This window comes from Adelges cooleyi, unplaced genomic scaffold, assembly GCF_023614345.1.
Source record: "Adelges cooleyi isolate 19-005CV unplaced genomic scaffold, UGA_ACOO_1.1 ACOO_flye_CR_arks_rails_tigmint_CR_PRNA_21, whole genome shotgun sequence".
NCBI classification, from domain to species: domain Eukaryota; kingdom Metazoa; phylum Arthropoda; class Insecta; order Hemiptera; family Adelgidae; genus Adelges; species Adelges cooleyi.
In genome coordinates, this window is record NW_026095871.1 from 13,674,744 (window position 1) to 13,695,587 (window position 20,844).

Consider the following 20,844-nt stretch of genomic DNA (forward strand, 5'->3'; position numbering starts at 1 on the left):
CCCGTGCGAGTTGTCGTTTTGCCGGGCCGTTTCACCTCGCCGGACCGGTTTAAGGACCACTGGCTGGCGGCTGCGGCGGCGGCGGCCGTCGTGCCCAGCGACATGTGTGTGTGTGCGTGCCTTGTCCATGGACGGCGGCGCGTACATGCGAGGGATGAGCGCGTTACACATGTTATTATCATCGCCGGCACGGTCGGCGCAGCATCACCGCGCGTATACTATGTTAGACGTCCGTTGTCCATACACAGCAGTCGTACATCAGTTCGGCCGCCCGTGAAAATGACGCATGCCATCACCGCCGTCGTCGGCGGCCTGTTATGGTGGGCCCTGTTGCTGGCCGGCCCGGCCCGACCGGAAGTGCTCACGCCGCCGTACTTTAACTTGGCCGAGGGCCGCCGGATCACGGCGACGGCCACATGCGGCGAAGGCCTACAGGGCCCGGAGCTCTACTGCAAGCTGGTGGGCGCCAACTCGGAGCGCAACGTGGACTACGAGGGAAATCTCGTCATCCAGGGACAGGTGAGCACAAAGGCAACACCCATGTTATCTGCTAAAAAATGTACCGGAGTTGGGTTAGCCGGTCCGCTGCTAACTCAAATCCGCCACATTTGTAGTGGATAATACCATGGCCGATCGAACCGAGGGAGGATAGGAAAGGCGGTAACTAGAAACAGTGTCGAGACTTGGGTTCATTTTTTGGCGACCCGACTTCAGAAAACTAATTTTAGGCCATTAACTTAAGATAAGAATATATTGTTTGTATAATATTATTAATCACCCGACCGTGTCAGTGTTGGGCACAATAATCTATATTTTTGGTTAACTAAACTAATCTAATTACTAATCACCGTTAAATCAACATACATTGAAATCATTTAGTCGTGACTAAAGGTGGATTTAAACGTTCAGTTAAACTTAATGGTATATTTGTGCAGTCGGTTTGCGCAAATGGACTAAGTAAAATATTTCAGATTCTAGACCCGTTCAGTCTTTTAGTTTTTTTTTTTTGTTCAGATCTAATTCTACACCCGCGACATCCGCTTACACTCATCGAAAACAATGCGATGATTATACGGTTTTTATTTACACGCTTAGTTAGCTTACACAGTTTAACTGAATGTATAACCCACCTTTTAATGGGAATAAAAAAGTTGTCAAGCCCGCTCAGAAATGAGTCGTTTTGTGATCGAATTGAAACATTTTATAGTCTTAGTAGAGGAGACTTAATCGTAATCGTTAAACGTCAATTTAATTTTAATTTTCCAACACTAAATTGAGCATTAAGTGGACTAGATAAGAAGAATAAGACAAATTTAGGACAACTTAAAATAGTGTCTCGCACAGCTTTTAACTAAATTAATCATATTTGAATATTGAATGAATACTGAGCCGTATATTGGGTGATTGTTATTGCACTGAATTTATGTACAATATTCACAAATATGTTCAATTATTTGCTGGCATTTGAGCCAGTTAGCCAAATCCATTTTCAAGTTTATTGTAACTAAAGTACAGTACAGTAAATTATAGTATGAATAATTTTTCTCTAATGGTTGGGATCAGAAAGGACCTATCACGTGCTGGACAGTAACGATATATGCCTGTCCAGAATGTGTATTTTTTTCACAAGTCGCATAAAGCAGGTCTGAATCGTCTACTTAAAACTGTAACATAATATGTCTTTACAAATGTATAGTACAAATGTATTTATTGAAATAAGAAAAATGTAGTTTATGTTTTATTTGTTCACGGTTAAAGGCGTTGTGCCCAGTACTGTCGTCGGTCGAAGGTCCTGTGTTTTCTCTTAAGCTCTATACTATGTTGCCTATTGTTTATCCCACACTGAGCTATTATCGTACGGTTGCTCTTTACGATTTATGTTTATTGCAATAATCACAGTTTTGATCTGTCATTTCAGCATTAAATTAATAACGACATGTAAGTTAAATAGGAAATCTGTCTCGTTTTATGTAAATATTTAACAAATAAAATGAGTGTTTTGAAATGACAAAAAAACATGCTTCTGTTTAATCAAGGAACTAACGTTTCGGACGACGGGTTTTAAAAATATTATTACCTACCCTTGTCGTACACAATGTATACACCTACTTTCGTTGTCAATTTGCCCCTTTTAAGCGGGCGTTTCCGTTCCCCTTATTTACGCCCACGTCGATTTTTAGTCTATTATTAATTATTGTAACGTGATAATTATGATTTATGGCACAGCCTTTTATTTTTTTCCTACAGTGTCAAAATGTTTTTGAATATTTTACATTAAAAATTCTCATTAAAAGTCAACGGCCGCCGCGGGTATTGAAAGGCTTTCAGTGCTAATGTGATTTATCGACGTGGAAGCGAAATGTTTCTTTAATATTTTTTTTTTACCCTCTCCTTTGTTAGAGCTACATTTTTATAAATTAGTATCATGTTCTTATAAAATTGGTATACACAGTTGTAGTTTAAGGCATGCATGGTTTCGCACTTGTACGTGAAAAAGATTCGCTAATTTTTTTTATCGCTTGACTATCAAATATAATATAGTAAAAGTAATCTGAAGAATGCTAACTCATGTGTTATAATATTTATTGGCCACATGAGTAAAACTAAATCAAACTAACCGTTGAGCTACAAGTCAATATGGAATCATCAGCACACGCCTAATCAACACAATAATAAATATATTACAGCTTACTCGACGGTTCATTGAAGGATGTGAACTGGAGGGTCATTGGTTTCATTGATAAAAAACATAATGTGTAGTATGATATCCGAAATATGTAAAAACTCGAAGTACGTTTATCGCCAGTTGGCCGTGTACTATTTGTATTACATTCAACATCAGTGCCTAAAAATATTAACGCTATTGCTCGGAACTATTAAAAATGAAAAGCTAATTAATATTTTTTTTTTTTTTTGTTAAGTAGAAGTTTTGGTATTATCTTTCTGATAGAAATTTGTATTGTTAATTTTGAATGAACATGAGCTTAGTCAATTACTCTTACCTCCAGATAATTAGAGAATAGTCAATTATTAAATTGATTTTGTACAACAACAAACTAATGTTAAAGTGTAATTTTGTTTTTAATAAACTATGTAAACATTTAAAGCTTTTATAACTTTAAACAATTAAAAATAATAATGTTTTATTTAAAATATGTAATTATGTTGATAGAACATGCTTACATGTTCTTAAAAATTTCCAACAAACCCTATATATATTTTTTTTTAAATAATAGTTAACCTTTTCTTTCGATTTGTTCTTTATTTGCTTTGTAGTGTATAAACCAGACGGTCCTGTTAATGGATATTAAATTATATCTTGATTCTAAACACTTGAAAGTCGAAGTGGATAACTTGTTCAATCCTCTTTGAGTCATTATTTTAGTTCACCCTTATACGTTCACTATTAAACATCTAGCTTTATAGCTCCTTCCTTATTTATTTTTATACATTTTTCTGTTTAATCTAAGCACATCCTTGCAAAATTACACAATAGTCACAGACCATCTAAAATATCAAGTTGTCAAATATATATATATATATATATTACTGAGAGTATTTTAAAATTAAACATACAAAATTCTCGAAAACATAATTTTAGAAATCCAATTCTTTAAAAACGTATTTTCAAAATACAAAACCTAGATTTCTTATATTGCTTAAAATTATGTCCGACTCTGTCGACAACGTGAATTTATATTGTTACAAATGACAACGTAATTAAAAAAAAAACAAATAAACAAACCACTGTTTTTGTTTAGGTATGCGATCACTGCGACATTAGTCGACCGGACAAGTCACATCCTCCGGAATATGCGGTGGACGGTCAAGAAACTTGGTGGCAAAGTCCTCCGTTGTCCAGAGGCATGAAGTACAACGAGATAAACTTGACGATAGATTTAGGACAGGTGACTATTAGTTTCAATACGTTCTCTTTTTTATAATACTGGATAAATAGCAATGAATAAAAACCAATATCGATTTTAATTCTTTGAGTAAAAAGGTATCCAAATGAAACGGGTATGATGTGTTTAAACTCTTTAACGCTGAAAACGCGCTAACCAAAAATATCGATAGATGTCCTCTATATATATATATATATATATACCTTTATTGAAACGTCCCTATGTTATAGTTCTAGTACCCATTGTCCGTTTAAAATTTAATTAGCGCACCTTGGGATGAGTACACAAGTACGGTATTAATGTTCTGAAAAGTGAAAACCAAAATCGGCGCGCAATGTGGTGGTAACCGGGTCACGGGCTCGTTTCTGCCGGACCCGTAGAAAAAACTACTAGTCATGAGAGAACATTGTAATTTTCCTATATATTGCCCACACAGCGTCCAGGTAGAGTTGCAAGATCAAAAGGTCACGCGTGGCTATCACAACCAAACGGTTGCCACGATGGCGGGGTTCAACATCCTATCAACCAGATAAGATAATGATGAAAAAACTCCATCGTGTCGGCCTACGTGAAATTGATTTCCCGCTGTCTACAAATTGCGGAAACGCGACCATAGTACCATACGTCGACTTTCCAAAATTGTAATTTGACAAGAAAACCATTTTTTTCGTTAAAACGACAAATATAAACATTAACGGTTAGGTTAGGTTATCATCAAAATGAATTTTACCTAATCGTTTTCGATTAACCCGCTGAATTACGTAGAAATAATTTATTGTTTTCAATAAATACATAATATTACAGTGTATATGCGAGTGTGTGGTGTAATATTACTATTGTATGTGTTAAAAAAAAATGATTTATCAGTTATACTTCCGCCGGACGATTAATAAACCGTTGAGCGATAATGTACCGTTAATATACGTATATTAAAAATTAAAAAAACATCCAAAATCATTACACACAATGTTAAAAAAAAAAACTCAATACGAGTTTAGAGTGCAAAACTTTATTGTTTTGCAATTTATCGTGTAAATTTTATACAATAATATATAAATAATAATGTCATAATAAATTCATATAATGAATTCACATAAATGTCATATTAATACAATTAGTACAGTTACGATTGTCACGCACTAATTATTTATAAAATTATGTATATTGACATCTTTATAATATTCAGTCAATTATAGTACAGTAACTAGTATAGTTTAATAATAATAAAAAAATACAGTATGGATAAATTTTTAAGTAATAAACATTAATAATACTTGGTTATAGCTTTTACTACAATTCTTAGGAAAACAATTTAGGGCGCTTGAGCGGCTCACGCAGAATAACTTTAAGAAAAAATCCTACGTAATCTCCTAAATGACCTTTAACACATTTTACAATGTTTCTAATAGCCACGGTTTACTCATACTTTATAGGTGTATAAGCTGTGTAGTATAATTTTAATAACATCATTGTATAATGCATATAAATTCAATAGGAATTCCACGTGGCCTATGTTGTGGTAAAAATGGGTAATTCACCCCGTCCTGGTGTTTGGGTTCTTGAAAGATCGGCAGATTATGGTCAGACCTATACGCCATGGCAATACTTTGCTGACACTGTTGGGTGAGTATGCGAGTCTTAGTCTCGTTGGAATCAACGGTATAAAACGAATTTCAACGGTCGTTTTTGCCCACAGGGACTGCGAAGCGTTTTTTGGCAAGGACAGTATTAGGCCCATCTCGTCGGATGATTCGGTTATCTGTGACACGGCTTTCTCGAAAATCGTGCCGCTGGAAAACGGCGAAGTGAGTCGGACACGAAATCATAACCCGAAATGGATTTGTATTACAGCTGACATTTTTGGTTTTAGATTTTTGTAAAACTCTTGTCGAACCGACCGTCGGCCAATAATTTTTTTAACTCATACGCTCTACAAGAGTTCACCAGAGCTACTAACGTACGGTTTCGATTGCTCAGAGTGAAAAACTTACTTGGCCATCTCATGCCCGTCGCCCGACAAGATCCCACCACCACCAGAAGGGTAAGCGAGCACCTTCGATGACCGGCTGACCCGTGTAGTTACGCTGGGTACTATTTAGCATTATTGTTATTTGTTTTTTTTTTCCGCGCAGTACTTTTACTCCATCAAAGACGTGAGCATCGGAGGCCGGTGCCGTTGCAACGGTCACGCCGACCTTTGCGACATAACCGACCCAACCGATCCGTACAAGCTCATATGCCGTTGCAAGCACAACACTTGTGGCCACAACTGCGAGCAATGCTGTCCCGGTTTCGAGCAGAAAGCCTGGAGTCAATCGAAATACGACAAACTCTTTCAGTGTGAACGTGAGTAGTAGTGATCTGTCATCGACAGCTAACAGCAATAAAGAAAACCAATGTTGTTGTCTGCAGCTTGTAACTGTTTTGGCCATTCGGAGACTTGTACGTACGATAACGCTACGGACACCGCTCATCTGTCCATCGACATCTACGGCAAGTACGAAGGAGGTGGTGTATGCCAAAACTGTCGCGATCACACGACTGGCGTGAATTGCGACAAATGTGTGCACGGGCACTACAGACCCGTAGGAAAAGCGTTGAACGAGACGGACGTATGCCAACGTAAGTGTCAAACCAAAAACTCGTCATTAGAGGATAAGGAGAGGTGCAAGGTGTACATTTGCATCAAGTATATAATGACTAGTTTGCAAGCATTACAGTAAGCGCCGATACGAGCGTCTAGCAACGATTAAAAATTGGCATAAACAATATAAGAACTCAAATGACGCACTTGACCGAACCTCCTCCGCATTCCTCATCAATCATTAATCTATTCCCTTTAACATATCTTTTTGTTTGCAGCTTGTAATTGCGACGTCTTTTACTCGACCGGCAACTGTTCGGAAGGATTTGGAAAATGTGAATGTAAAGCTGCTTATGCCTCACCAGATTGTAATAGCTGCAGCGAAGGGTATTACGGCTATCCCGAATGCAAGCCCTGTGAGTGTTTCCCGGACGGTACTCGGGGCAAACAGTGCGAGAACAACGGAGGAACGTGTCCGTGTAAACAAAATTTCGGCGGTCAGTTCTGTTATCAATGTGCTGAGGGTTTCTACAACTTCCCCGAGTGCAAACGTAAGTCATCCGTGTCATCGTATGTAATTTCTGGATGATGTAGTTTAAACTCGATTCGATTGCCAATTATAGCTTGTCAGTGTAACGAAGAAGGTTCTAAAAATGCTATATGTGACCAAAAAACCGGACAGTGCGCGTGTCTTAGTAGATACGGAAACCAGTCATGCGACCAGTGCAACCATGGTTACTTCGGGTTTCCATCTTGCTCTTGTAAGTGACCCCATTAGAACCCTGGGAATTAATCGCAGGTATAATCCGAATGGAGGAAATTTACTTGTGTGCTTTTCAGATTGCAACTGTGATTCGATCGGTTCGTTGCCAGAAGTGTGTAATAAAATCAATGGGCAGTGCATGTGCAAAGAAGGTTATGCAGGTCCGAGATGTGACAAGTGCTTACCCGGTTATAACGGCTATCCTGACTGCAAACCTTGTGGCTGTTCGGAACGCGGAAGCGCTTCATCCATTTGTGACGCGTCTGGAAAGTGCCCGTGCCTGCCGAGTTTTGCTGGCAGGTCCTGCGAACAATGTAGTCCAGGCTTTTATCAATATCCCGAGTGCAAATGTAAGGCTTAAAAGTATAACATCATATTGTTTATTTTGTATTTTACATTTGCGGTAAATAAAGGTAACACAATAATCACGTTTTAACAGTTTGTGACTGCAACAGCCAAGGTTCGATAGGTGTTTCTTGCGACAATGAAGGCAAGTGCAAGTGTAAGCCGAATTTCACGGGAACTAGATGTGACCAGTGTAAAGAAGGATTGTATAATTTCCCCATATGTGAAGGTAAGAAGGCGACAGTCATTCAGTGAATTTTAAAGCGACCGAATTCAATTGCATTACTTTGTTTGTTTCTATAGAATGTAACTGTGATCCGGCCGGCGTTCTCTCAACCTTTGCTGGTTGTGGGTCTTTACCATTGGGCGAATTATGTCAATGCAAACCCAGAGTAACAGGAAGAATATGTAACGAATGCCGAGAACTTTACTGGAACCTATTACCTACGAATCCGGATGGCTGTGAAGGTAAAACGCTAGTTTAATTTTCATTAAATCGGACGAAACTATAGTTTGTTATAATTCCAGAATGTGATTGCTTCATGCCTGGAGTTCTCAGTGGAGTAGGCGTTTGCAATCCAAAATCAGGACAATGCGTGTGTAAACCTTCGGCTACGTCGAGGAGATGTGACGAGTGTACCGAGGGCTTTTACAGTTTGGACGAAAACAGCTTGTTTGGCTGTACTGGTAAGTGATAAAATTGTAACAATTTCCATGCTGAATAACGATATCACGTTATTATTACAGAATGCGATTGCAACATCGGAGGATCAATAAACGAGAAATGCGATAAGACAACCGGGCAGTGTTTATGTCAGCCTAGGATCATCGGTAGAGCTTGTACTGAACCGATGCAAGCCCATTACTTCCCCACTTTACATCAGTTTTTGTACGAAGCCGAAGATGGTAGGACTCCAGCTTACACTCCAGTAAGATACGGATTCGACGAAGATCTATTTCCTGATTATTCTTGGAAGGGTTACGCCGTTTTCTCTCAGCTCCAAGTAAACACATTAAAAGTTTTGTACTGACTCGTTGATGTCTTTTTAATGGTCGTTATTTTTTTGATACAGAGTGAAATAGTGCACGAGCTCAACATTGACAAGCCGTCAATATACCGAATAGTTTTGAGATATGTTAATCCTAGTAATGAGACTATAGTCGGTCTGATATCTGTCACACCAGAAACGCCGAATAATATCAACGTCGAACAAAAGTTTATGGTAATTGGTTTTATTAACCCATTACAATGGAAACAAACCATCAAATTTGTGTTTTATTTTTTCTTAGGCACAATTGAAACCATCGAAAAGTCCATCTTTCGTGACTGTTTCCGGAGCTACCGGAAACATTCCCTCACCTTTTGTTATGAATCCTGGACGTTGGGCGGTAACGATTAAAATCGATCAGAGTCTATTTGTAGTAAGTAATACAGATCTAGATTAATTCTGAAATTATTTTCAAAAATAAATTGTTTACAAGTTTTCCAATTTTTAATTTTGTTTACAGGATTACTTTGTGATATTGCCCGCTGAATATTACGAAGGCAACATTCTTGTCGACAAAGTATTGAACCCGTGTGTCATCGATAACATAGAAGAGGGCCTTTGTCGTCACTTCGATTACCCGAGCATATCAAAATTCGATCAAATCAAAAGCACTATGGCAGTGACACTTGATGGAACGGAACCAATAGACTACTTTGACGATACTAAGGTAATTTTTTCTTGACTTTTTGTTCATTGTTACAGTACTAATGATTTGTATGTATCTTGTAGCAACTGGACGTGCTGGGCTTACCGAAATTGCCGATGATTTGTGAGACTCAACCGGAACTGAAATTAGAGCTAGTCACCAGTAATCCTGGACCGTACGTGCTTTTAGTAAACTACTTAACACCGTCATCCGTGCAAACTAAGGCGGACGTGGAGATCCAAGTTAATGACAAAATGAACTCGGGCAAAGTAATATTGTACGCCTGTCATCACACCACGCTGTGCAGACAGGCGGCTGTTGACGCATCAGGCAAGGTGGCGATATTTAATGTCAACAATTCAACTACTAAAGTGACGTTGAGTGGCGGTCAAGACCGTGGCCGAGTAGGCATCGAGTCCGTAGTGGCCGTGCCTCTAGAAAAATGGTCTTTGGATTACATCAACCCAAACCCATCGTGTGTTAAAAACAACGGAAAATGCATACAGTCTCTGTATCCAACACCACCGGATACAAAAAAAGTGGAATTCAAGTTGGGCAATGAGGGTCGTGTAGCCGCGTCAACCCCCAAAAACGTCTTTGATAATACCACAGCGTTGGTCGTGCTTGACAGTCATGACAGCATCATCGACCTTGCTGGCAAAGTACCCAGTCCCGGGCCCTATGTGTTCATCGTTCACTTTTATCAGCCTGATTATCCCGGTTAGTAGTAAACACAGTGGTATCTTATCAATTTCTTGAACCATAACTAATTTTATGTTTTAGCTTTTGAAATGAACGCATTAATCCATAACGGTCAAACGTATGAAGCTGTATTGCCTGTAAAACATTGCCCGTCTAACTCAGGGTGTCGATCCGTTATTAAACAGCCTAACGGCAACACTCAGTTCCATCTGACTGAAAACTTTTTGCTTACTCTAAAGGTAATTCAATTAGTTAATCGCAGCATAATTATTACATACGGCTTGAACGTTTTTAATGTTTACAGGAATTGAACCACGGAAGCGTTTGGTTAGAATACGTACTGGTTGTGCCGGCCCAAGAATACACTGAATCTATAACAAAAGAACAGCCTTTTGATTACACCGGTCTGTTTATTTCGAAGTGCGGCACCAATCACTTCTACATAAATACGTCGACTACAGGTATACTATTACACATTGAGCATATTAGCTATGTAAGCTCATGGCAACCACCTATATTGGTTAGACGCGTTGTCGTTACGGACAACTTTTTAATATATTGCGGTTTAATTGACTTTAGGCTTTTGTAAGGATGCTACGTTCTCACTAACTACTGCTTACAATAGCGGAGCTCTGTCATGTCTTTGCGACTCCGACGGTTCGCTGAGTTATGTTTGTGACCCCTACGGTGGTCAGTGTCAATGTCGATCAAACGTGATCGGGCGACGGTGTGACGCCTGTAAAACTGGTTACTTTGGATTCCCCGACTGCAAGTCGTGTAACTGTCCTTCGGTGGCTACTTGCGAGTCTACTACCGGAGAGTGTATATGTCCGCCAAGGGTTGTCGGTAAAAATTGTGACCAGTGCGAACCCATGACGTACGGATTTGATCCTATAATCGGTTGTGAAGAGTGCAAGTGCAACTATTTCGGAGTAGAGCAAGCAAACTTGCAGTGCGACTTGTTCAACGGGTCTTGCGAGTAAGTAATAAATATGGATAATTCTATTAAATGATTAAGTTTTTTTTTGTAAAATTTAAGACGTAATCGTTTACTTTTACACGAATTTCAGATGTAAACAGAACGTTGTCGGTCGTTCTTGTGACCACTGTCGCTCTGGCCATTGGTCGTTCCCACAGTGTTTGTTATGCGAATGCGATTACAGAGGAACGACGAATGAAATTTGTAACCAAGTAAATAGTTTTAACTTTTCTAAGAAGTATATCGAGATTTGCAATTTATTGTTTCGACTTCTTGTAGGTCACTGCAGAATGCTATTGTAAACCGAACGTTAACGGACAAGCGTGTGATCTGTGCAAAGACGGTACTTTCAACATCCAAGAAAAGAACGACGAAGGGTGCTCAAAATGTTTCTGTTTCGGTAAAACCACCCGGTGTCAAAGTTCAAACTTTTATAGGACTGAGGTGAGTATATCGTCAGTTAGCTCGACATCTACTCTCCCATAACCATTATCATATTGACGTCCGTGATTTCTTATAGATAACCGGAATGGAAAATTGGCTGCTTAAAACAATCAACATGACTACCAAACCGATAATGGTAGAAGCCGTGGAGTTGTCGCTAGAAAAAATTGAAGATCGTAATATCGGCGTCGATTTGACGGCCAAAGAACTTGAACGAAAAGTCACTTACTTCTCGGCTCCCAAAGAATACTTGGGCAATCAGTTGAAGTCTTATGGAGGCTTCCTTAATTATACGATACATTATACGACCAATCTTTTTGGTAGTGCCATCAGTGGCGCTGATGTTATATTGTACGGCCACGATACATATTTATATTACTTCTCTTTGGAGCAACCGGCGTCCAACACGTTGTTCCCGGGTTACGTTGAAATTGTGGAGCAAAACTTCATACTGTCCAATGGATTACCAACTACTAGGGAACAGATTATGCAAGTGCTACAAGATTTAAGCGCCATTTATATAAGAGCCACTTACTGGGAACCATCTGTAACAACGAGGTAAATTGTTACTTAAATGTTTTCTACTTTACTTTATCGACACATTAAGATTTGAACAGTTAATTATTTTTTGTTATAGAATTTCAAATATATCTTTGGATACCGCACAAGAAACGTATGTATCGTCTAAAGAACTCGCTTTGGCTGTTGAACAGTGTCAGTGTCCTCCTAACTACGTGGGATTGTCTTGCGAAGAATGTGCCGATGGTTACTACAGAGCACAGACTGGTCCATACGGTGGTTTTTGTGTCCCTTGCCAATGTAACGGTCATTCAAATAGCTGTGACAAAATTACCGGAGTGTGCGATGTAAGTCATATACTTGTATTGTATAACGTTTGTCGTCAATATTGTTAAAAGTCCAATCACTGTTGGTTGTGACTACCTACAAATTTATTTAAAGTGACAAACAAGGACAAGTCTGTCAACGTCACTGAAACATTACATATTAAAATAGTTGAAATAATATAAATTCCAGTTATAAGCAATTTGTTAAAAAAAATATAATATATAATTATAAAAAACCGATACAATTGAATAACATGTTTAGAACTGCAAACACAACACAACGGGCGAACACTGTGAAAAATGCGTTGTGGGACATCACGGTAACGCAACTGTTGGAACACCTTACGATTGTTTAATTTGCGCATGTCCCTTACCAATAGCGTCTAACAAGTAACTGACATAAATGCATACACGAACCATAAATATAAAATGAAAACGTGTAATCATATTGTGACTTGTTTTTTCAAGTTTTGCAACCGGATGTGAAGTCAGCCCGGATGGCAATGAAATAAGTTGCGATTGCCTCCCTGGATATTTCGGAGCAAGATGTGAATCTTGTAATGCCGGGTTTTATGGAAGCCCAGAAAGACCAGGTATTTTGTAACTCATTCGACCGTTATTGTTATCAATATTATAGATTTAAATTTTCGAAAAAATAATTTAACATGATATTGTTTGAATTCCGTTAAATTTAACATATTCAATTAATTCAAAGGTGAAATATGCAAGGAATGTCAATGTTCGGGTAACATCAACAAAAAAGATCCGGGATCGTGCGACTCCGTAACCGGAAGGTGTACGCGTTGTCTAAACAATACGTTTGGCGAGTCCTGTCAGTATTGTAGACCCGGATTTTTCGGAGACGCGATCAATCTGAAAGATTGTCAGGCGTGCGACTGTGACAAGTGTGGTATGGACAAGTGCAATAACATTAACGGCCAGTGTGTTTGTCATGCAAACGTGGAAGGCGAGAAGTGTGATCGGTGTTCTGTGAATCATTACGGTTTTGGCTCTTGCAAGGTAAGATAATTGAGTTAAAACGCGTCGCCATTGCTTACCTAACTAGTTCCTACTTGTTTATGACAAGAAATAATCGTTTAAAATTTTGCGTACTCAAGGGTTGCAAGCCGTGCAGTTGTGGGTTAGCGAGTGAAAGTTCTCAGTGTGACGAGAACACCGGAATGTGCAGGTGCAAACCCGGGGTCACTGGTAGGATGTGCGACCGTTGCAAGCCTGGATATTGGAACTATACTTCAGAAGGATGTATATGTAAGTATTTTGTTGACGATTATTGTAACTAATAAAATAATAATCACAAATGTGTTTTTGTTTTAGCATGTGGTTGTAATTCAGAATACAGTGTTGGTATTAGCTGCAGCCCATTGACTGGACTCTGCGAATGCTTGCCCGGTGTTATAGGAGATAAATGTGACCACTGTCCTCACCGATGGGTGTTAATACAGCCCGGGCCGAACGTGGATACTGTAGCGGGTGCCGGTTGCTTTGAATGTAATAATTGCACCCACGCACTTTTAGATGTCACTGACAGTCTATTCTCAAAACTGTATCCCATCTCTAAAGAATTCAAAGTAATTATACTATAATCGATCAAACATTTTTGTATACTCTTAATGCGTTAAATTAACTTTCTGTACTAATTGAACAATTTCCTTCTGGTGTTCGTAGACCGTAGAACTTGGACACTTCACAACTCAACGACTTTTACACATTAACAAAACGGTATTAGGACTGCGACCTAACATAACTAGTCTTGTATCGAGTAGTATCGATCCATTTTCACAGGATAAGTATTTGTCAGACTTCCAGAAAGACGTTGATAACTTGAACAGAAAGGTAAAATAATCAAGTAAACTCGTATTATATTAATTATTTTAACAAATGTTACATACAAATTGTTTTCGTAAAGGCACGATTAGCGTTGGCGGACTCGTTGAGTTTATCGTCCAAAGGAGGTATAACATTTAAAAATACGTTGCAAGTAAGACGTTTGTTGGACGAAGCAGTGGCTCAAACGAGTTCAGCCGTCACTGAAGTAACCAATTTGGCTCAAAGTTTACAAGAAGGAGCTGGTCCACAAATTGATATGGCGTTGAATGATGCACAAATGCTATTAAAGAAGATTAACGAAACACTCCCAAATACAGATGAAAAGTATGAAGAGATATTGGATGCACAGGAAAAAGCTGTCGATTTGCACGCAAAAATGACACAATTTGCATCGCCTTTGAAAACACCAGTTACACAAGTGGAATCACTTAAAAATAAAATGGAGTCGCTCACAAGTAAAATTGATGATATCACAAATTATGCAGCCATTGCCAGGGATAAAGCAGCTCAAACAGCGACAATAAACGACTATAATAGGTAGGTAACACTGTTGTTAAAAACAAACAAGTTCTACAAAAATAATTCAGTTTTGCCAATTAAATAAAAAATAATGATTGTTTTAGAGAGTCACTAATGAGACAAAACGACAGAACCAACACTTTGACGAAAATCAAAGATGAAGCGGACAACGCAATGGGAAACTTGACGAAGTTAACCAAAGAGGCTTCGAGTGATTTAGAAAAATCCAGACAAGCGTTCGCCAAATTGGGCATCGAAAACGAATCAATGAAAGCCACTAAAGCTAAAGTAGACGAGGCTATTCAAAAAGAAACAAAAGTTCTCGAAGAGTTACAAAGAGGCCTCACCAAAGCCAAAGAACATGCAAATAAATTAAAGGAACAGGTATTATTTGCGTTAAGTAATAGTAAATTTGTTATTTGTTAATTCTTATTTAGTTAATAATTACTGAAAATGTTAAGTTTTTTAAGTACATACCCAGGTAATAGGTAGTCACTTAATTTTTTATAGTACAAACATCATATTCAGTATAACAATGCTATTATCTTAATAACAAAATTGACCAATATTTAAAATATGAATAGGCTGATTCAATGGAATCGTTGATTAAAAGTTCAACGTCGGCATCTGAATCGGCAGTATTGGCAGCAAATTCTTACAAGAATATTGTAGCGGAAATAGAAAAGGCTTTAGCGGCTTCGAAGAACGCTAGTGCAGCTGCAGAAGATACCATTACCAAGGTAAGTAATATACAGACTAAAATGCGTGTATACCCCGCGTACTAAGTAAAGACAATATCTAAATTGTTTACTTTCTTGCTGTAATCTAGCCCTCTGACCATATTTACGTTATGTTATAGTATATTAGTGTATATATAATAATAAAAAATAAAAATATCGAAGAATCACATTTCTTACTTGCAGTCTGAAGGAATAGATGACCGAGTTGCTCTAGCCGAACAGAATTCCACAAAATTAGTGCAAGATGCTAGAAAAGCATTGGAAGACGTTCAAGGCGGTCTAGAAGAGTCATTAAAATCCGCCAAAGATCAGCTTATGAAAATAAACAATTCAAAAAAAGAAATTGACAATAAAGAAAATGAGATCTACAAGTAAATAGAACAGTATAAAATAATAGTAATAACTATACTATAATTTACATTATGTGTTATCGTTTATAGGCAATTAGAGCAAATAGTAGTATCAAACATAAAATCTGACAGTGATGTGGAAAAAGCAATAGATAAAGATAAAGAATCAAAAGTACTCGTTAATAATTTCAGCGAATTATCGCAAACACTACCGAACCACTTAATCGCTTCTCAGCAACTTAATAAAGATACGGAAAACGCAAAAAAAGACATTGATCAATCAAATAATCAATGTATGTATTTTTTTTTTTTATTTACATCCCAATAATTTATATATTACACTGTAATGACCTTATTATGATTTCAGTGGACATCGCTTTATCTCTTTTGCCCAACGCAATTGGCACTGTTGATCGTTTAAAAAACAAACCCGAAAAACTACAACAACAACAACAAAAAGTTAAAAATGATCTAGAATCCCTTCAGAAGAAAATTCTCAACTGTAGAGATATTGTTAATAGGTAATTGCTGAACTGATGTTTACGCGTACTTAATTACAGTTAAAACTCTTAACTAACAATGTTCATAAACGACTATTGTTTGACTTTAGGATAAAAGTAGGAGTTAGCTTAAAGAGGAATTCAACTTTCGAGCTTCGCAATCCTGACAATATAGCTCATCAAAGTATCAGCACACTGGCATCAATATATTTCAAAACGGACCAACCAAATGGTTTGATTTTTTACCTCGGAAACGAAGTGGGTACAAGTCGAAGGATGAGAAGAGCTAAAACGGTACACAACTTAAATCTAATGCAATTTTATATTATGATTTGTTTAAATTATTTGTTGAATATTAACAGGACGATTTTATGGCTTTGCAAATTCAAAATGGTTATTTGGTTTTATTAATAGACATCGGCTCTGGAACTATAACGGTCAGCAGTAGTAAAAAGGTATCAGATGACAAATGGTACAAAGCTACAGTCGAAAGGTTAGTTCTGGTTACTAAGATTTGGTCAGCTCATTTTAAGTTTCTATGGGAGATAATACGATATCTTTATATAATTCCAGAACCGGTAAAACGGTTAAGTTAGTTATCCACGAAGATCTGGGATCAGACAATAATCACATAGTAATCGCGGACCAGAAAGAAAGTATTCTTCCGGGAAATATGTCTATTTTGAACTTGAGCAAGGACCATTCAAAATTATACGTGGGAGGCTTGCCCTCTACGTTCCAAGCTCAGCCCGGCATCGTGGAACTATCTTTAGAAGGTCGTGTCGAAGAACTAATGCTCGGGAGCACAAACATTGGCCTATGGAACTTTGAATATTTTTCGGGTGTAAACAACGGATCTCTTGAAAGGTACTAATTTCGACCACTAAATGCAAGACTGAGCTTGTCGATTTGGGCACGCGTTTAATAAAATTTAAAAAACTGTTACGGTTCTAGGGACAAATTATTAAACGCGACCAATCCATCTGGTTATCGGATGAACGGTGAAGGTTTCGTCGTTTTGGAATCGAATCAGTATAAGATGAAATCCCTGAAGTCTCAGTCGTCCATCGTTCTGAGCATTAAGACCACGTCTGCAGACGGTTTGATATTTTTAGCTTTCAAAAACAATCATTACATGTCAATTGAACTGGAAAATGGTAACATCGTGTACAAAGTTGGTGTCGTTGACTGAAAACTCAAATTAATTTTATACGACTTTCTAAAACGGTTTTTTTATTGCAGCTAAATCTGGGCAGCGGACCGCTTGTTCTCACGTCCAAGCAAACGTACAACGATGACCAGTGGCATTCCATCGAGCTAACTAGAGATAAACAAGATTCTGTGCTTAAAGTCGACGGAGAGGAAGTGGCGTCGGGGTCTTGTCCAGGAGACGAAACCAACCTTGAGGTAAGTAAATAACGTTATCACAATTTTTGTTTCTTTGCTAACGTATTATTATTACTTAGATATCGGAACACTTGTACATCGGTGGATATCCAGGTCAGCACGGTATCGACCAAGTGACTAAGTACTACTACGACGGTTGTTTGGACCACGTACAAATCGACGACGACCAAGTGGATCTCAACAATAACGTTAACGCTTACGGTATAATTGCGGGATGTCCCGAAAAGGTAATGTTGATTTTTGTCTACAACGAATCGAGCAAGGCATTGAATTTCGTACGGGTTTTTCAGTTCACTAGCCTGGTCTCATTCGAACCCGGCAGTAGAGGATACGTCAAGTGGCCGAACGTCACTGCGTCCGACAATGTAATTGATCTTATACTGAGGTTCAAAACCAGCTACTCCGACGGGTTGTTGGTGTACGGAGTCAACGGGCCCGCCTTGTTTTCGTTGAGGATGGAAAACGGTATTCTAACGTTCAAAAGCGGCGGAGTCCATGTATCGTCCACGCAATCCACGAGATACGATGACGACCAATGGCACGTGGTGTTCGCGGGTCACACGCCACAAGGGCTCTCTCTGCTGGTGGACGACTACGACAACTTCCAGTGAGAACCGCAAAGGAATTCTTTTATGGCGCTTGGCGTTTTTGCTTAATACTATATTGTCTTCACTATTGCAGATCCGACCAACCGCCGAATCCGGTGAGGTTCTTGTACTCAAATTTCTACTTCGGTGGCGTTCCATCGGTAGTGGACGCGGCCGCGTCCATATCCCAGTCGTTTATCGGTTGCATCGGTGACGCGACTTTCAACGGGAAAATCATTAACTTTGCTCAACTGACAGAAGTTCCCGGGGCTACCGTGGGCAGATGCACGGGCCCTCCGTCTTCCGGTTTCAGACCACCGAAACGTAAATTACTTGCTAATACCTACCCTTGTTGAGAGTAGTCGCAAAAACGGTAGTTCTTTATAATATTTTTTTTAGGACTTGAAACTCCGGTCGATAAATATCCGGAAGTGACGATGGCGCCGACCCCGGCTCTACCCACTTTCGCCCCTGACGAAATAACCACAAAGCGTCCGTCCACATTATGCACGCTACCAGCGATACCACGCGACGATCCGGACGTTACCAAAGACAGCGGTTACAGATTCGGTATGAGTGTATTTTTTTTCGTTCTGTTAATTTTCTATTGACTGCAATTGTTGTCATGTTTTCGGTCTGTAGGAAACATGGTGGGTAGTAGGTTCGAATACGACGCGGTACTCATCAAGACCAAAAGCAATACGAACGAGATATCGGTAGACATTAAGACAACGAAAACCGAAGGTATTGTTTTCTTCGGTCGTCAATCCGAAGGCGGTGATGTGATAGCGGTGTTCCTGTCGGAAGGAAAAGTAAGAACCTATTGTCGAGGCGGCAGTGAACGCAAACATTAACTACTAACGTTTTGGTTTGTCTTTTAGGTCTATTACCACTGGAACTGCAATTCTGTACCCACAACGATCATCGCACAAATGACGGTAAACGACGGCGAATGGCACACGGTCAAATGGTCCAGGTCGAACACCAAAGCCGAGTTGCACGTCGACGGCATATTGGCTGAATCCAGTCCGGTCATAGCCGAATGTAAGTTAGATATAACACCACCGTTCTACTTTGGTGGTACCAACCCGATCGATTATGAAAGAGTCATTGCGCTTGTGGTAAGTACATAATATACAATAACTAACACCGATCCAGTTCGCGCGGATTACTTTCGGTCGTAATGTTAATCGGTAATTATGTTGCACAGGGAATGAACGAGACGTTTGAAGGGTGTTTGCGAAGATTCAAAGTGCATTCTAAAGATCTAGGTAGTCCCGACCGCAAGTTTGGCGTTTCCAAGTGTTCGGATAAGGTGGAAGAAGGCGCGTTCTTCTTCGCAAACGGCGGTTACATCAGACTGTGTAAGCGAGGCGTTTTATAATATTTTTTTTTTTTTTTATCAGCGTTGGATTATTTTACATCGACATCCGTATCGTGTTACAGTCGAAAAGTTCGTCGTTGGCAAAGAGATGGAGATTACCATGGAAATAAAACCCAGGAGCATCGACGGTATTTTAATGTCGGTGCAAACAACAAAAAAGAACTCGCTGTTGTTGGAAATGAAGAACGGAACCATATCGTTCTCGGTGGATGCCGGCAGAGGGCCGATTTCCGCATCGTTTACGCCGGCGTCTCCACACTTTTTGTGCGACGGACTGTGGCACACGATTAAAGGTACGTCGATACGATAGATAAAAAAAATATGCCAAAATGCGTTGTGCGACATGCGATTTTGTTTTCAGCGGTAAAACGTAAAAACGTCGCGCAACTGGGAGTGGACAATATGTTTTCTACGCCCGACCAATTTGGGCAAATAGGCACGGTCCCCACCAACGCCAAAGCGCTGTACGTCGGTGGCCATCCACTTCAAAAGCGCATCGGATCTTCCAGCAGGTATTTGGGGTGTATAAGGAACATCGAAGTGGTCGACCACACGTCCAAGAAGCATACGTTTAAGAAGTTCCCCACGCAGATGGTACAAGGCAACGTGACGCTAAGCGTCTGTCCGACCATTTAGAGTTACCATCCAATGTGCGCTGTACAAAATCAAACCGATTTATAAAGCAAAAACACCTAAATTATTATTGACATTTTATTGAATTACATTTTGTACATAATACTTTTATTTCACAATAATAAAAATAATATTTATACTATAATATATTTATATAAATGGTAATTTGTAATTCGTGTTTAAAATAAAAACAGATGATTTTTATTTATATTTATAAAAAAAAAACTATGTACAAAATATCCTTTAAGAGTGTAAGACTTTTTGTGCTACGTCGTTTTAGAGAAATTAATATTACATAATATTAATTATTAGATATTATATTCATTAATTCAAAATAATAAAATTAGAAAAACTATTTTTGTTTCATTTTTATTACTAGTCTCTGCTGTTAATAGTTATATCAAAGTTAATTGCTATATTTCTTAATCGCTTTTTTTTTCTTTCCGAAAATAGAAACATGATTCAACACTTAACTATTGATAGGTCCTTTTGTACTAAAACATTTTGTTTATAATATACATTTTCTATTTCGAGTGAAATGTATTTGTATTTCACATGTAATCAATTTAACATTATTCAGCGAGAAATCTAAGTATTGTGTAGACCAAACCTTA

General features: G+C 38.7%; 1 protein-coding gene across 1 annotated transcript; it reads left to right on the forward strand.

Moving 5' to 3' along the window:
• The first annotated feature begins 193 nt into the window (after positions 1–193).
• LOC126834718 (laminin subunit alpha) lies at positions 194–20,474 on the forward strand. Its single transcript, XM_050566845.1, has 51 exons — positions 194–519; positions 3,762–3,908; positions 5,401–5,528; positions 5,602–5,710; positions 5,776–5,946; positions 6,038–6,251; positions 6,318–6,527; positions 6,768–7,040; positions 7,113–7,250; positions 7,330–7,602; positions 7,692–7,826; positions 7,901–8,065; positions 8,126–8,284; positions 8,345–8,601; positions 8,671–8,820; positions 8,888–9,019; positions 9,107–9,313; positions 9,376–10,012; positions 10,076–10,233; positions 10,299–10,455; positions 10,574–10,973; positions 11,065–11,185; positions 11,253–11,417; positions 11,494–11,975; positions 12,055–12,283; positions 12,525–12,652; positions 12,731–12,855; positions 12,978–13,282; positions 13,381–13,531; positions 13,598–13,851; positions 13,949–14,116; positions 14,190–14,647; positions 14,734–15,013; positions 15,214–15,369; positions 15,553–15,740; positions 15,810–16,012; positions 16,087–16,240; positions 16,330–16,513; positions 16,582–16,712; positions 16,793–17,086; positions 17,174–17,393; positions 17,462–17,626; positions 17,686–17,853; positions 17,917–18,233; positions 18,308–18,537; positions 18,613–18,783; positions 18,856–19,025; positions 19,095–19,334; positions 19,424–19,577; positions 19,660–19,890; positions 19,959–20,474. Exons 1-51 carry the CDS (start codon positions 280–282, stop codon positions 20,231–20,233), a joined length of 10,977 nt encoding a protein of 3,658 aa, XP_050422802.1. The 5' UTR covers positions 194–279; the 3' UTR covers positions 20,234–20,474.
• The last annotated feature ends 370 nt before the right edge of the window (positions 20,475–20,844 follow it).

What these genes read in the sequence shown, in the direction of transcription:
- LOC126834718 (XM_050566845.1), top strand. Translation starts at nt 280, where the DNA reads ATGACGCATGCCATCACCGCCGTCGTCGGCGGCCTGTTATGGTGGGCC. An exon ending in TGCCGCTGGAAAACGGCGAA is followed by an intron (nt 5,711 to 5,775) that starts GTGAGTCGGACA and finishes TTTTGGTTTTAG; the next exon opens with ATTTTTGTAAAACTCTTGTC. An exon ending in AGACAGCGGTTACAGATTCG is followed by an intron (nt 18,784 to 18,855) that starts GTATGAGTGTAT and finishes TTCGGTCTGTAG; the next exon opens with GAAACATGGTGGGTAGTAGG.